The sequence below is a fragment of the Oncorhynchus kisutch genome, unplaced genomic scaffold (genome assembly GCF_002021735.2).
Source record: "Oncorhynchus kisutch isolate 150728-3 unplaced genomic scaffold, Okis_V2 Okis07a-Okis12b_hom, whole genome shotgun sequence".
In the NCBI taxonomy this organism is placed as follows: domain Eukaryota; kingdom Metazoa; phylum Chordata; class Actinopteri; order Salmoniformes; family Salmonidae; genus Oncorhynchus; species Oncorhynchus kisutch.
Window position 1 is genome coordinate 13,127,313 of NW_022261984.1, and position 18,412 is coordinate 13,145,724.

Below are 18,412 nucleotides of genomic sequence, written 5' to 3' on the forward strand. Positions count from 1 at the left end.
GTCTAAAGTAGTGAACTATATAGGGAATAGGGTGCCGACTCTGGTCAAAAGTAGTGTACTATATATGGAATAGGGTGCCGACTCTGGTCAAAAGTAGTGCACTATATAGGGAATAGGGTGCTAACTATGGTCAAAAGTAGTGCACTACTTAGAGAATAGGGTGCTAACTCTGGTCTGACGTAGTGCACTATATAGGGAATAGGGTGCCAACCCTGGTCAAAAGTAGTGTACTATATATGGAATAGGGTGCCATAGGGCTCTGGTCTAAAGTAGTGCATTATATAGGGAATAGGGTGCCAACCCTGGTCAAAAGTAGTGTACTATATATGGAATAGGGTGCCATAGGGCTCTGGTCTAAAGTAGTGAACTATATAGGGAATAGGGTGCCAACTCTAGTCAAAAGTAGTGTACTATATATGGAATAGGGTGCCAACCCTGGTCAAAAGTAGTGTACTATATATGGAATAGGGTGCCATAGGGCTCTGGTCTAAAGTAGTGCACTACATAGGGAATAGGGTGCCAACCCTGGTCAAAAGTAGTGTACTATATAGGGAATAGGGTGCCAACCCTGGTCAAAAGTAGTGTACTATATATGGAATAGGGTGCCGACTCTGGTCAAAAGTAGTGCACTATATAGGGAATAGGGTGCCAACCCTGGTCAAAAGTAGTGTAATATATAGGGAATAGGGTGCCAACCCTGGTCAAAAGTAGTGCACTATATAGGGAATAGGGTGCCAACCCTGGTCAAAAGTAGTGTACTATATATGGAATAGGGTGCCGACTCTGGTCAAAAGTAGTGCACTACATAGGGAATAGGGTGCCAACCCTGGTCAAAAGTAGTGTACTATATATTGAATAGGGTGCCGACTCTGGTCAAAAGTAGTGCACTATATAGGGAATAGGGTGCCGACTCTGGTCAAAAGTAGTGCACTACAAAGGGAATAGGGTGCCAACCCTGGTCAAAAGTAGTGCACTACATAGGGAATAGGGTGCCATAGGGCTCTGGTCTAAAGTAGTGCACTACATAAGGAATAGGGTGCCGACTCTGGTCAAAAGTAGTGCACTACATAGGGAATAGGGTGCCGACTCTGGTCAAAAGTAGTGCACTACATAGGGAATAGGGTGCCAACCCTGGTCAAAAGTAGTGCACTAAATATGGAATAGGGTGCCGACTCTGGTCTAAAGTAGTGCACTATATAGGGAATAGGGTGCCGACTCTGGTCAAAAGTAGTGCACTATATAGGGAATAGGGTGCCATAGGGCTCTGGTCTAAAGTAGTGCACTACATAGGGAATAGGGTGCCGACTCTGGTCAAAAGTAGTGCACTACATAGGGAATAGGGTGCCGACTCTGGTCAAAAGTAGTGTACTATATATGGAATAGGGTGCCAACCCTGGTCAAAAGTAGTGTACTATATATGGAATAGGGTGCCGACTCTGGTCTAAAGTAGTGCACTATATAGGGAATAGCGTGCCGACTCTGGTCAAAAGTAGTGCACTATATAGGGAATAGGGTGCCAGCCCTGGTCAAAAGTAGTGTAATATATAGGGAATAGGGTGCCAACCCTGGTCAAAAGTAGTGCACTATATAGGGAATAGGGTGCCAACCCTGGTCAAAAGTAGTGTACTATATATGGAATAGGGTGCCGACTCAGGTCAAAAGTAGTGCACTACATAGGGAATAGGGTGCCAACCCTGGTCAAAAGTAGTGCACTACATAGGGAATAGGGTGCCAACTCTGGTCAAAAGTAGTGCACTATATAGGGAATAGGGTGCCGACTCTGGTCAAAAGTAGTGTACTATATATGGAATAGGGTGCCAACCCTGGTCAAAAGTAGTGCACTATATAGGGAATAGGGTGCCGACTCTGGTCAAAAGTAGTGCACTATATAGGGAATAGGGTGCCAACCCTGGTCAAAAGTAGTGTAATATATAGGGAATATGGTGCCAACCCTGGTCAAAAGTAGTGCACTATATAGGGAATAGGGTGCTAACTATGGTCAAAAGTAGTGCACTAAATATGGAATAGGGTGCCAACCCTGGTCAAAAGTAGTGCACTAAATATGGAATAGGGTGCCAACCCTGGTCAAAAGTAGTGCACTAAATATGGAATAGAGGTGCCAACTCTGTTCAAAGGTAGTGCACTAAATATGGAATAGGGTGCCAACCCTGGTCAAAAGTAGTGCACTAAATATGGAATAGAGGTGCCAACTCTGTTCAAAAGTAGTGCACTAAATATGGAATAGGGTGCCAACTCTGTTCAAAAGTAGTGCACTAAATATGGAAGAGGTGCCAACCCTGGTCAAAAGTAGTGCACTACATAGGGAATAGGGTTCCATTTGTGATGCAGGCATGGACTGACGGCCCTGGGGCACGAACGGTCACATGAAGATCATGTTGGTGGAAAACCTGCCAGGCAAATCATGTGTCGATCTTCAGAAGTCTAGACTTTTGTTCCAAATGGCACCCTATTCCCTATGTAGTGCACTACTTCTGACCAGAGTTGGCACCTCTATTCCAAATTTAGTGCACTACTTCTGACCAGAGTTGGCACCCTATTCCATATTTAGTGCACTGCTTCTGACCCTGGGGCGGCAGGTAGCCTAGTGGTTAGAGCGTTGGACTAGTAACCGAAAGGTTGCAAGTTCAAACCCCGAGCTGACAAGGTACAAATGTGTCGTTCTGCCCCTGAACAGGCAGTTAACCCACTGTTCCTAGGCCGTCATTGAAAATAAGAATTTGTTCTTAACTGACTTGCCTAGTTAAGTAAAGGTACAATAAAGAATAAAAGGGTTGGCACCCTATTACATATATAGTGCACTACTTTACAACAGGACCCTATTACATATATAGTGCACTACTTTACAACAGGACACTATTACATATATAGTGCACTACTTTACAACAGGACCCTATTACAACAGGACCCTATTACATATATAGTGCACTACTTTACAACAGGACCCTATTACATATATAGTGCACTACTTTACAACAGGACCCTATTACATATATAGTGCACTACTTTACAACAGGACCCTATTACATATATAGTGCACTACCTTAGACCAGAGCCCTATTCCCTATGTAGTACACTACTTTAGACCAGAGCCCTATTCCCTATATAGTGCACTACTTTACAACAGGACCCTATTACATATATAGTGCACTACTTTACAACAGGACCCTATTCCCTATATAGTGCACTACTTTAGACCACAACCCTATGGAACGCTATTCCCTATATAGTGCACTACTTTACAACAGGACCCTATTACATATATAGTGCACTACTTTACAACAGGACCCTATTACATATATAGTGCACTACTTTAGACCAGAGCCCTATTCCCTATGTAGTGCACTACTTTAGAACAGAGCCCTATTCCCTATGTAGTACACTACTTTAGACCAGAGCCCTATTCCCTATGTAGTGCACTACTTTAGACCAGAGCCCTATTCCCTATGTAGTGCACTACTTTAGACCAGAGCCCTATTCCCTATGTAGTGCACTACTTTAGACCAGAGCCCTATTCCCTATGCAGTGCACTACTTTAGACCAGAGCCCTATTCCCTATGCAGTGCACTACTTTAGACCAGAGCCCTATTCCCTATGTAGTGCACTACTTTAGACCAGAGCCCTATTCCCTATATAGTGCACTACTTTAGACCAGAGCCCTATTCCCTATGTAGTGCACTACTTTAGACCAGAGCCCTATTCCCTATGTAGTGCACTACTTTAGACCAGAGCCCTATTCCCTATGTAGTGCACTACTTTAGACCAGAGCCCTATTCCCTATGTAGTGCACTACTTTAGACCAGAGCCCTATTCCCTATATAGTGCACTACTTTAGACCAGAGCCCTATTCCCTATATAGTGCACTACTTTAGACCAGAGCCCTATTCCCTATGTAGTGCACTACTTTAGACCAGAGCCCTATTCCCTATGTAGTGCACTACTTTAGACCAGAGCCCTATTCCCTATGTAGTGCACTACTTTAGACCAGAGCCCTATTCCCTATGTAGTGCACTACTTTAGACCAGAGCCCTATTCCCTATGTAGTGCACTACTTTAGACCAGAGCCCTATTCCCTATGTAGTACACTACTTTAGACCAGAGACCTATTCCCTATGTAGTGCACTACTTTAGACCAGAGCCCTATTCCCTATGTAGTGCACTACTTTAGACCAGAGCCCTATTCCCTATGTAGTGCACTACTTTAGACCAGAGCCCTATTCCCTATGTAGTGCACTACTTTAGACCAGAGCCCATAGGGAAATAGGATGCCGTTTTGAAGCCTAGTTTTCAATTTTTTTATTTAACTTTTATTTAACTAAATTCTTATTTTCAATGACGGACTAGGAACAGTGGGTTAACTGCCTGTTCAGGGGCAGAACGACACATTTGTACCTTGTCAGCTCGGGGGTTTTGAACTTGCAACCTTTTGGTTACTAGTCCAACGCTCTAACCACTAGGCTACCCTGCCACCTCTACACTCTAACCACTAGGCTACCCTGAATTTGAACTTGCAACCAATAGTTACAGCGACTAAATGGTTAAGTGGAATTTGACTGCCGTCATGATTTGTAACTGCTGGTGTGGCGGTAACAGCTTTAGACACACACACACACACACACACACACAGACACACAGACACAAACACACACCTTTTCCTGGGAAAAGCCCGGATACGACCAACTACCTTGGGATACAGTTATGCAAATACATAGTCAGCATCCCAAATGGCACCCTATTCCCTAGTTAGTGCACTACTTTTAACCAGGGCCCATAGATATCTGGTCAAAAGTAGTGCACTAACTAGGGGATTGGGTGCCACTTCTAATAGTGTGACTCTGGGCTTGAAGGAACAGGTTGAAGATGACAGATTACACTACCGTTATAGCTTGATGTAAACAACATTATAGGGCACACACCTGTGTGTGTGTGTGTCTGTGTCTGTGTGTGTGTCTGTGTGTGTGTCTGTGTGTGTGTGTGTGTGTGTCTGTGTGTGTGTGTGTGTGTGTCTGTGTGTGTGTGTGTGTGTGTGTGTCTCTGTGTGTGTGTGTCTCTGTGTGTGTGTGTCTCTGTGTGTGTGTGTGTGTGTGTGTGTGTGTGTGTGTGTGTGTGCGTGCGTGTGTGCGTGTGTGTGCGTGCGTGTCTGTGTGTGTGTACAACAGTACACTGTAAAAAGAAATATATACACTCTAAAATGTGCAGTTTAGTCACACAACACAATGCTACAGATGTCTCAAGTTTTCAGGGAGCGTGCTTTTGGCATGCTGACTGCAGGAATGTCCACCAGAGCTGATGCCAAAGAATATTATGCTAGTTTCTTTACCATAGGCCACCTCCAACATCGTTTTAGAGAATTTGGCAGTAAGTCCAACCGGCCTCACAACCGCAGACCACGTGTGTATGGCGTTGTGAGGGCGAGTGGTTTGCTGATGTCAACGTTGCCCAGTCACGTGACAGCCCAGTCACGGACCAGGATGTCTTGCTCCCAGGCAGACTAAACAACTTTTTTGCCCGCTTTGAGGACAATACAGTGCCACTGACACGGCCTGCAACGAAAACATGCGGTCTCTCCTTCACTGCAGCCGAAGTGAGTAAGACATTTAAACGTGTTAACCCTCGCAAGGCTGCAGGCCCAGACGGCATCCCCAGCCGCGCCCTCAGAGCATGCGCAGACCAGCTGGCCGGTGTGTTTACGGACATATTCAACCAATCCCTATACCAGTCTGCTGTTCCCACATGCTTCAAGAGGGCCACCATTGTTCCTGTTCCCAAGAAAGCTAAGGTAACTGAGCTAAACGACTACCGCCCCGTAGCACTCACATCCGTCATCATGAAGTGCTTTGAGAGACTAGTCAAGGACCATATCACCTCCACCCTACCTGACACCCTTGACCCACTCCAATTTGCTTACCGCCCAAATAGGTCCACAGACGATGCAATCTCAACCACACTGCACACTGCCCTAACCCATCTGGACAAGAGGAATACCTATGTGAGAATGCTGTTCATCGACTACAGCTCGGCATTCAACACCATAGTACCCTCCAAGCTCGTCATCAAGCTCGAGACCCTGGGTCTCGACCCCGCCCTGTGCAACTGGGTACTGGACTTCCTGACGGGCCGCCCCCAGGTGGTGAGGGTAGGCAACAACATCTCCTCCCCGCTGATCCTCAACACTGGGGCCCCACAAGGGTGCGTTCTGAGCCCTCTCCTGTACTCCCTGTTCACCCACGACTGCGTGGCCACGCACGCCTCCAACTCAATCATCAAGTTTGCGGACGACACAACAGTGGTAGGCTTGATTACCAACAACGACGAGACGGCCTACAGGGAGGAGGTGAGGGCCCTCGGAGTGTGGTGTCAGGAAAATAACCTCACACTCAATGTCAACAAAACTAAGGAGATGATTGTGGACTTCAGGAAACAGCAGAGGGAACACCCCCCCATCCACATCGATGGAACAGTAGTGGAGAGGGTAGCAAGTTTTAAGTTCCTCGGCATACACATCACAGACAAACTGAATTGGTCCACTCACACAGACAGCATCGTGAAGAAGGCGCAGCAGCGCCTCTTCAACCTCAGGAGGCTGAAGAAATTCGGCTTGTCACCAAAAGCACTCACAAACTTCTACAGATGCACAATCGAGAGCATCCTGGCGGGCTGTATCACCGCCTGGTATGGCAACTGCACCGCCCTCAACCGTAAGGCTCTCCAGAGGGTAGTGAGGTCTGCACAACGCATCACCGGGGGCAAACTACCTGCCCTCCAGGACACCTACACCACCCGATGCTACAGGAAGGCCATAAAGATCATCAAGGACATCAACCACCCGAGCCACTGCCTGTTCACCCCGCTGTCATCCAGAAGGCGAGGTCAGTACAGGTGCATCAAAGCTGGGACCGAGAGACTGAAAAACAGCTTCTATCTCAAGGCCATCAGACTGTTAAACAGCCACCACTAACATTGAGTGGCTACTGCCAACACACTGTCAATGCCACTGACTCTACTCCAGCCACTTTAATCATGGGAATTGATGGGAAATGATGTAAATATATCACTAGCCACTTTAAACAATGCTACCTTATATAATGTTACTTACCCTACATTATTCATCTCATATGCATACGTAGATACTGTACTCTATATCATCGACTGCATCCTTATGTAATACATGTATCACTAGCCACTTTAACTATGCCACTTGGTTTACATACTCATCTCATATGTATATACTGTACTCGATATCATCTACTGTATCTTGCCTATGCTGCTCTGTACCATCACTCATTCATATATCCTTATGTACATATTCTTTATCCCCTTACACTGTGTATAAGACAGTAGTTTTTTTTTGAATTGTTAGTTAGATTACTTGTTCGTTATTACTGCATTGTCGGAACTAGAAGCACAAGCATTTCGCTACACTCGCATTAACATCTGCTAACCATGTGTATGTGACAATAAATTTGATTTGATTTGATTTGATTTGATTTGAACAGAGTGCCCCATGGTGGCGGTGGGGTTATAGTATGGGCAGGCATAAGCTACGGACAACGAACACAATTGCATTTTTATCAGTGCACATTTTTATGCACAGAGATACCGTGATGAAATCCTCTCGTTGTCGTGCCATTCATCCGCCTCCATCACCTCATGGTTCAGCATGACAATGTACGGCCACATGTCGCAAGAATCTGTTCCAGTTCCTGCCAATATCCAGCAACTTCCACTGTGTGTGTGTGTGTGTGTGTGTGTGTGTGTGTGTGTGTGTGTGTGTGTGTGTGTGTGTGTGTGTGTGTGTGTGTGTGTGTGTGTGTCTGCCTGCCTAAGCCCTGTGTTGAATAAACATGGGCTTATTGCATCAGATCAGCTTATTCTGCATTCTACATCTGGAGTCCAGTAGCCTGGTAATAACAATGTAAACAACATGGGCTGAACGTCCAGACATGTTTAGCCTGCCTGCTGCCACCTGTTATGCGCGGAAGCCAACATATGTTGCTAAACTGTATGAATAATTAATTGGATAACCAAAACAATGTGTGTGTGTGTGTGTGTGTGTGTGTGTGTGTGTGTGTGTGTGTGTGTGTGTGTGTGTGTGTTACCATGCATAACAAAACAATGGAATAGCCTAATAAGCTAAAATGTCCAAGATGATGCTATAAAATACAGAACAGGCCATTGGCCAAGGAAGTGCCGGGAAAGCTCCCTACCAACACAACCCCACTCCCTACCAACACAACCCCACGCCCTACCAACACAACCCCACTCCCTATCAACACAACCCCACTCCCTACCAACACAACCCCACTCCCTACCAACACAACCCCACTCCCTACCAACACAACCCCACTCCCTACCAACACAACCCCACTCCCTACCAACACAACCCCACTCCCTACCAACACAACCCCACTCCCTACCAACACAACCCCCTCCATACCAACACAACACAACCCCACTCCATACCAACACAACCCCACTCCCTACCAACACAACCCCCCTCCATACCAACACAACACAACCCCACTCCCTACCAACACAACCCCACTCCATACCAACACAACCCCACTCCCTACCAACACAACCCCCCTCCATACCAACACAACACAACACAACCCCACTCCCTACCAACACAACCCCACTCCCTACCAACACAACCCCACTCCATACCAACACAACCCCACTCCCTACCAACACAACCCCACTCCCTACCAACACAACCCCACTCCCTACCAACACAACCCCACTCCCTACCAACACAACTTCACTCCCTACCAACACAACCCCACTCCCTACCAACACAACCCCACTCCCTACCAACACAACCCCACTCCCTACCAACACAACCCCACTCCCTACCAACACAACCCCACTCCCTACCAACACAACCCCACTCCCTACCAACACAACTTCACTCCCTACCAACACAACCCCACTCCATACCAACACAACCCCACTCCATACCAACACAACACAACACAACCCCACTCCATACCAACACAACACAACCCCACTCCATACCAAAACAACACAACCCCACTCCATACCAACACAACACAACCCCACTCCATACCAACACAACACAACCCCACTCCATACCAACACAACAACCCCACTCCATACCATACCAACACAACCCCACTCCCTACCAAAACAACCCCACCCCACTCCCTACCAAAACAACCCCACTCCCTACCAAAACAACCCCACTCCCTACCAAAACAACCCCACTCCCTACCAACACAACCCCACTCCCTACCAACACAACCCCACTCCATACCAACACAACCCCACTCCATACCAACACAACCCCACTCCATACCAACACCCGAAACAACATGTCTTAGACTACACCCCCATGGTAGGTCTACCTACACTATGACCAGGAATGGGCGAGGGGACGGTCTAAAGTTATACTGCTACAGTAGGTCTACCTACACTATGACCAAAAGCCCAGACCATTATTCCTCCTCCACCAAACTTTACAGTTGGCCAAACCCAGATTCATCCATCGGACTGCCAGATGGTGAAGCGTTATTCTTCACTCCAGAGAACGCGTTTCAACTGCTCCAGAATTCAACCACTCCAGCCGAAGCTTTGCATTGCGCATGGTGATCTTAGGCTTGTGTGCGGCTGCTCGGCCATGGAAACCCATTGAAGCTCATGATGAACAGTTCTTGTCATGAACAGTTCTTGTGGTGACGTTGCTTCCAGAGGCCGTTAGGAACTCGGTAGTGAGTGTTGCAACCGAGGACAAACTATTTTTACGCGCTACGTGCTTCAGCACTCGCGCGGTCCCGTTCTGTGAGCTTGTGTGGCATATCACTGAGACGTTGTTGCTTCTAGACTTTTCCACTTCACAATAACAAACGGGGGGCAGCTCCAGCACGGCAGACATTGTATGAACTGACTAGTTGGAAAGGTGGCATCCTATGACGGTGCCACGTTGAAAGTCACCGAGGTCTTCAGTAAGGCCATTCTACTGACAATGTTTACCAATGGAGATTGCATGTCTGTGTGCTCGATTTGCAACGGGTGAGGTGGAAATAGCCCGATCCACACATTTTAAGGGGTGTCCACATACCTTTGTATATATGGTGTATAATCAACCACAGGATATTGGATAAACCACAACATAACCATATACGCCAAATATAAACCATAACATAACCATCCATACACGCTATATATAAAACACAACACACGCTATATATAAACCACAACCAAAACCTAAAACAGTAAAACCACAATAAACAGCACGTGAAAAACGTGGCGACTCACCTGTCAGCGGAAACAACAGAAACTGCATGATAACTAGAATCCAGTTGTCTCTCATGATTAGCTGTGTTGTTAATCCTACCCCATGCGTCTGGACTTGTGTGTGTGTCTAAAGTTGTCGTGTCTACCCGTACAGTGAACTGCGTAGCGGGTCAATACCGCTGAGGTATGGTCCCTATCTAACTGAAGGAGGAACGCTACTGATTGGATTCTCTCAAGGGGCTGATACGACACTCCGATGGATTTTAATGTTCCTTAAAGGGCCAGTAGACATTTTTCGCTCTACTCTTCTCCGTTTCTCCTCCTGTCTTCGTCTCCTTCAGCAGTATACCGATCCGATCCGTTCCGCATCGCCAGCCAGTCAGGTCCACGGCCAGTGCGCAAGCCAATCTGGACCACCGCCAGCGCGCGGCTGAGTCGTTATTACTGGAAGAACAACTCCTGTCTCCAAAGTCACGTTGACAGTTTTTCTAAATAAATAGCGCCTCGTCATAAAATGAATTCCCGCAGGATGAATCTGCGATTTTTAAAGCACCGTTCACACTTTGAATGATTACCCCTGGACACTGACAGTGAAGAGGGTGTTTTGGCGTCTGCAGTCTACTGCATCTCTGTCTGTCTGTCCTTCTGTCCATCTCTCGCTCTCTTTCTCTCTACCTCTATCTGTCACTCACTCACTGTCTGTCTGTCTCTCTTTCTCTCTATCTATCTGTCTCTCTCTGCTTGTCTCTGTCTGTCTGTCTGTCTCTCTCTGTCAGTGGTAGGTTAATGGTCCTCTCTCTGTCAGTGGTAGGTTAATGGTCCTCTCTCTGTCAGTGGTAGGTTAATGGTCCTCTCTCTGTCAGTGGTAGGTTAATGGTCCTCTCTCTGTCAGTGGTAGGTTAATGGTCCTCTCTCTGTCAGTGGTAAGTTAATGGTCCTCTCTCTGTCAGTGGTAGGTTAATGGTCCTCTCTCTGTCAGTGGTAGGTTAATGGTCCTCTCTCTGTCAGTGGTAGGTTAATGGTCCTCTCTCTGTCAGTGGTAGGTTAATGGTCCTCTCTCTGTCAGTGGTAGGTTAATGGTGGTGGTGATATGGTTTGTTATTCACTTGGTTTCACTTCACCTTCACTAATCAATATTGTGTTAGATGATTCAGATGATTACTCATCATCATGCTGCGGTTATAAACATTCAGACAGTGTGTGTGTGTGTGTGTGTGTGTGTGTGTGTGTGAGAGAGAGAGTGTGTGTGTGTGTGTGTGTGTGTGTGTGTGAGAGTGTGTGAGTGTGTGTGTGTGTGAGAGTGTGTGAGTGTGTGTGTGTGTGTGTGTGTGTGTGTGTGTGTGTGTGTGTGTGTGTGTGTGTGTGTGTGTGTGTGTGTGTGTGTGTGTGTGTGTGTGTGTGTGTGTGTGTGTGTGAGAGAGTGTGTGTGTGTGGTACGTGTGTGTGTGTGTGTGTGTGTGTGTGGTGTGACTGCCTGCTACATGTCTGTGTCCTGAGCTCATAACAGTTGTGTTGTTGTGCCTCACTAGAGCTCTAGGGTGTTGAAGGACTATTTACACTGGTAGGCTTTGTGCTGTGTCAAGACATCTCCTCCACATGACTGGTACAGCTCTAGCCTTGTGGTTCTTCATTAGAAAAACACCTTTATTCTCACTGGGACACACAGTATTTAATAGAAAACTTCTTTATTCTCACTGGGACACACAGTATTTAATATATAATAGCCATTTCATTTCGTTTTGTCTTGTTTTCCTACACACCTGGTTTCAATTCCCTCAGTATTAGACGTGTATATTACCCTCTGTTTCCCCTCCATGTCTGTGTGTGGAATAGTGTGTTGTTTCGTGTATGTGCACGATAAACTGGTTTGCGCTGGGTTATGTCAAACCCATAGTGTTCTTATTGCCGTGTGTTTTTTGTTCACCGAAATAAAAGGCTCCATTGGCTCCCCAACTTCTGCTCTCCTGCGCCTGACTCCTTTACAGCCAGTTACGCATACCTAACAAGTATTCAATATAAAACGCCCTTATTCTCACTGGGACACACAATATTTAACATAAAACTCCCTCACAGCCAGCTACGCATACCTAACAAGTATTTCATAGAAAACACCCTTATTCTCTTTGGGACACACAATATTTAATATAAAACACCCTTATTCTCACTGGGACACACAGTATGTTATATAAAACTCCCTTATTCTCACTGGGACACACAGTATTTAACATAAAACTCCCTAATTCTCACTGGGACACACAGTATGTTATATAAAACTCCCTTATTCTCACTGGGACACACAGTATTTAATATAAAACTCCCTTATTCTCACTGGGACACACAGTATGTTATATAAAACTCCCTTATTCTCATTGGGACACACAGTATGTTATATAAAACTCCCTTATTCTCACTGGGACACACAGTATTTAACATAAAACTCCCTTATTCTCACTGGGACACACAGTATTTAACATAAAACTCCCTTATTCTCACTGGGACACACAGTATTTAACATAAAACTCCCTTATTCTCACTGGGACACACAGTATTTAACATAAAACTCCCTTATTCTCACTGGGACACACAGTATTTAACATAAAACTCCCTTATTCTCACTGGGACACACAGTATTTAACATAAAACTCCCTTATTCTCACTGGGACACACAGTATTTAATATAAAACTCCCTTATTCTCATTGGGACACACAGTATGTTATATAAAACTCCCTTATTCTCATTGGGACACACAGTATTTTACATAAAACTCCCTTATTCTCACTGGGACACACAGTATTTAACATAAAACTCCCTTATTCTCATTGGGACACACAGTATTTAATATAAAACTCCCTTATTCTCATTGGGACACACAGTATTTAATATAAAACTCCCTAATTCTCATTGGGACACACAGTATTTAACATAAAACTCCCTTATTCTCATTGGGACACACAGTATTTAATATAAAACTCCCTTATTCTCACTGGGACACACAGTATGTTATATAAAACTCCCTTATTCTCACTGGGACACACAGTATTTAATATAAAACTCCCTTATTCTCATTGGGACACACAGTATTTAACATAAAACTCCCTTATTCTCACTGGGACACACAGTATTTAATATAAAACTCCCTTATTCTCACTGGGACACACAGTATTTAACATAAAACTCCCTTATTCTCACTGGGACACACAGTATTTAATATAAAACTCCCTTATTCTCACTGGGACACACAGTATTTAATATAAAACTCCCTTATTCTCACTGGGACACACAGTATTTAACATAAAACATAAACAGTATTTTCAACAAATATCTTCAAAAGGGGGTGAATGTCTCATAGTTAGACTAGTGGTACCTGTTGTCTCATAGTTAGACTAGTGGTACCTGTTGTCTCATAGTTAGACTAGTGGTACCTGTTGTCTCATAGTTAGACTAGTGGTACCTGTTGTCTCATAGTTAGACTAGTGGTACCTGTTGTCTCATAGTTAGACTAGTGGTACCTGTTGTCTCATAGTTAGACTAGTGGTACCTGTTGTCTCATAGTTAGACTAGTGGTACCTGTTGTCTCATAGTTAGACTAGTGGTACCTGTTGTCTCATAGTTAGACTAGTGGTACCTGTTGTCTCATAGTTAGACTAGTGGTACCTGTTGTCTCATAGTTAGACTAGTGGTACCTGTTGTCTCATAGGTAGACTAGTGGTACCTGTTGTCTCATAGTTAGACTAGTGGTACCTGTTGTCTCATAGTTAGACTAGTGGTACCTGTTGTCTCATAGTTAGACTAGTGGAACCTGTTGTCTCATAGTTAGACTAGTGGTACCTGTTGTCTCATAGTTAGACTGTTGGTACCTGTTGTCTCATAGTTAGACTAGTGGTACCTGTTGTCTCATAGTTAGACTAGTGGTACCTGTTGTCTCATAGTTAGACTAGTGGTACCTGTTGTCTCATAGTTAGACTAGTGGTACCTGTTGTCTCATAGTTAGACTAGTGGTACCTGTTGTCTCGTAGTTAGACTAGTGGTACCTGTTGTCTCATAGTTAGACTAGTGGTACCTGTTGTCTCATAGTTAGACTAGTGGTACCTGTTGTCTCATAGTTAGACTAGTGGTACCTGTTGTCTCATAGTTAGACTAGTGGTACCTGTTGTCTCATAGTTAGACTAGTGGTACCTGTTGTCTCATAGTTAGACTAGTGGTACCTGTTGTCTCATAGTTAGACTAGTGGTACCTGTTGTCTCATTGTTAGACTAGTGGTACCTGTTGTCTCATTGTTAGACTAGTGGTACCTGTTGTCTCATTGTTAGACTAGTGGTACCTGTTGTCTCATAGTTAGACTAGTGGTACCTGTTGTCTCATTGTTAGACTAGTGGTACCTGTTGTCTCATAGTTAGACTAGTGGTACCTGTTGTCTCATAGTTAGACTAGTGGTACCTGTTGTCTCATAGGTAGACTAGTGGTACCTGTTGTCTCATAGTTAGACTAGTGGTACCTGTTGTCTCATTGTTAGACTAGTGGTACCTGTTGTCTCATAGGTAGACTAGTGGTACCTGTTGTCTCATAGTTAGACTAGTGGTACCTGTTGTCTCATTGTTAGACTAGTGGTACCTGTTGTCTCATAGTTAGACTAGTGGTACCTGTTGTCTCATAGTTAGACTGTTGGTACCTGTTGTCTCATTGTTAGACTAGTGGTACCTGTTGTCTCATAGTTAGACTAGTGGTACCTGTTGTCTCATAGTTAGACTGTTGGTACCTGTTGTCTCATAGTTAGACTAGTGTACCTGTTGTCTTCATAGTTAGACTAGTGGTACCTGTTGTCTCATAGTTAGACTAGTGGTACCTGTTGTCTCATAGTTAGACTAGTGGTACCTGTTGTCTCATAGTTAGACTAGTGGTACCTGTTGTCTCATAGTTAGACTAGTGGTACCTGTTGTCTCATAGTTAGACTAGTGGTACCTGTTGTCTCATAGTTAGACTAGTGGTACCTGTTGTCTCATAGTTAGACTAGTGGGTACCTGTTGTCTCATAGTTAGACTAGTGGTACCTGTTGTCTCATAGTTAGACTAGTGGTACCTGTTGTCTCATAGTTAGACTAGTGGTACCTGTTCATAGTTAGACTAGTGGACTGTTCTCATAGTTAGACTAGTGGTACCTGTTGTCTCATAGTTAGACTAGTGGTACCTGTTGTCTCATAGTTAGACTAGTGGTACCTGTTGTCTCATAGTTAGACTAGTGGTACCTGTTGTCTCATAGTTAGACTAGTGGTACCTGTTGTCTCATAGTTAGACTAGTGGTACCTGTTGTCTCATAGTTAGACTAGTGGTAACCTGTTGTCTCATAGTTAGACTAGTGGGTACCTGTTGTCTCATAGTTAGATAGTGGTACCTGTTGTCTCATAGTTAGACTAGTGGGTACCTGTTGTCTCATGTTAGACTAGTGGTCCTGTTGTCCATGTTTAGACTAGTGTACCTGTGGTCTCATAGTTAGACTAGTTGGTACCTGTTGTCTCATGTTAGACTAGTGTACCTGTTGTCTCATAGTTAGACTAGTGGTACCTGTTGTCTCATAGTTAGACTGTGGTAACCTGTTGTCTCATAGTTAGACTAGTGGTACCTGTTGTCTCATAGTTAGACTAGTGGTACCGTTGTTCATAGTTAGACTAGTGGTACCTGTTGTCTGCATAGTTAGACTAGTGGTACCTGTGTCTCATAGTTAGACTAGTGGTACCTGTTGTCTCATAGTTAGACTAGTGGGTACCGGTTGTCTATAGTTAGACTAGTGGTACCTGTTGTCTCATAGTTAGACTAGTTGGTACCCTGGTTGTTCTCCTAGTTTAGACTAGTGGTACCTGTTGTCTCATAGTTAGACTAGTGGTACCCGTTGTCTCATAGTTAGACTATGGACCTGTTGTCTCATAGTTAGACTAGTTGGTACCTGTTGTCTCATAGTTAGACTAGTGTACCTTGTTGTCTCATTGTTAGACTAGTGGTACCTGTTGTTCATTGTTAGACTATGGTACCTGTTGTCTCATAGTTAGACTAGTGGTACCTGTTGTCTCATGTTAGACTAGGGGTACCTGTTGTCTCATGTTAGACTAGTGGTACCTGTTGCTCATAGTTAGCTAGTGGTACTGTTGTACCTGTTGTCTCATAGTTAGACTAGTGGTACCTGTTGTCTCATAGTTAGACTAGTGGTACCTGTTGTCTCATAGTTAGACTAGTGGTCTGTTGTCTCCTAGTTAGACTAGTGGTACTGTTGTCTCATAGTTAGACTAGTGGTACCTGTTGTCTCATAGTTAGACTAGTGGTACCTGTTGTCTCATAGTTAGACTAGTGGTACCTGTTGTCTCATAGTTAGACTGTTGGTACCTGTTGTCTCATAGTTAGACTAGTGGTACCTGTTGTCTCATAGTTAGACTAGTGGTACCTGTTGTCTCATAGTTAGACTAGTGGTACCTGTTGTCTCATAGTTAGACTAGTGGTACCTGTTGTCTCATAGTTAGACTAGTGGTACCTGTTGTCTCATAGTTAGACTAGTGGTACCTGTTGTCTCATAGTTAGACTAGTGGTACCTGTTGTCTCATGGTTAGACTAGTGGTACCTGTTGTCTCATGGTTAGACTAGTGGTACCTGTTGTCTCATTGTTAGACTAGTGGTACCTGTTGTCTCATAGTTAGACTAGTGGTACCTGTTGTCTCATAGTTAGACTAGTGGTACCTGTTGTCTCATAGTTAGACTAGTGGTACCTGTTGTCTCATAGTTAGACTAGTGGTACCTGTTGTCTCATAGTTAGACTAGTGGTACCTGTTGTCTCATAGTTAGACTAGTGGTACCTGTTGTCTCATAGTTAGACTAGTGGTACCTGTTGTCTCATAGTTAGACTAGTGGTACCTGTTGTCTCATAGATAGACTAGTGGTACCTGTTGTCTCATAGTTAGACTCGTGGTACCTGTTGTCTCATAGTTAGACTAGTGGTACCTGTTGTCTCATAGTTAGACTAGTGGTACCTGTTGTCTCATAGTTAGACTAGTGGTACCTGTTGTCTCATAGTTAGACTAGTGGTACCTGTTGTCTCATAGTTAGACTAGTGGTACCTGTTGTCTCAAAGTTAGACTAGTGGTACCTATTGTCTCATAGTTAGACTAGTGGTACCTGTTGTCTCATAGTTAGACTAGTGGTACCTGTTGTCTCATAGTTAGACTAGTGGTACCTGTTGTCTCATAGTTAGACTAGTGGTACCTGTTGTCTCATAGTTAGACTAGTGGTACCTGTTGTCTCATAGTTAGACTAGTGGTACCTGTTGTCTCATAGTTAGACTAGTGGTACCTGTTGTCTCATAGTTAGACTAGTGGTACCTGTTGTCTCATAGTTAGACTAGTGGTACCTGTTGTCTCATAGTTAGACTAGTGGTACCTGTTGTCTCATAGTTAGACTAGTGGTACCTGTTGTCTCATAGTTAGACTAGTGGTACCTGTTGTCTCATAGTTAGACTAGTGGTACCTGTTGTCTCATAGTTAGACTAGTGGTACCCGTTGTCTCATAGTTAGACTAGTGGTACCCGTTGTCTCATAGTTAGACTAGTGGTACCTGTTGTCTCATAGTTAGACTAGTGGTACCCGTTGTCTCATAGTTAGACTAGTGGTACCTGTTGTCTCATAGTTAGACTAGTGGTACCTGTTGTCTCATAGTTAGACTAGTGGTACCTGTTGTCTCATAGTTAGACTAGTGGTACCTGTTGTCTCATAGTTAGACTAGTGGTACCTGTTGTCTCATAGTTAGACTAGTGGTACCTGTTGTCTCATAGTTAGACTAGTGGTACCTGTTGTCTCATAGTTAGACTAGTGGTACCTGTTGTCTCATAGTTAGACTAGTGGTACCTGTTGTCTCATAGTTAGACTAGTGGTACCTGTTGTCTCATAGTTAGACTAGTGGTACCTGTTGTCTCATAGTTAGACTGTTGGTACCTGTTGTCTCATAGTTAGACTAGTGGTACCTGTTGTCTCATAGTTAGACTCGTGGTACCTGTTGTCTCATTGTTAGACTAGTGGTACCTGTTGTCTCATTGTTAGACTAGTGGTACCTGTTGTCTCATAGTTAGACTAGTGGTACCTGTTGTCTCATAGTTAGACTAGTG

The 18,412-nt window shown here is 44.5% G+C and overlaps 1 protein-coding gene across 2 annotated transcripts in view; it reads right to left on the bottom strand.

The window, feature by feature from the left end:
* Nucleotides 1-10,671, bottom strand: part of LOC116360108 (mast/stem cell growth factor receptor kita) — a 99,124-nt gene extending 88,453 nt beyond the window's left edge. Inside the window, exon 1 of one of the 2 annotated variants that reach the window (XR_004206912.1) lies at nt 10,297-10,671. Coding sequence is in view for 1 of the 2 variants with exons in the window: in XM_031814717.1 (XP_031670577.1) it covers nt 10,297-10,351 (55 nt within the window). In the remaining variant the exon portion in view is untranslated. The remainder of the gene's footprint in view (nt 1-10,296) is intronic. The other variant, XM_031814717.1, reaches the window with a different exon arrangement.
* Between the last annotated feature and the right edge of the window lie 7,741 nt (nt 10,672-18,412).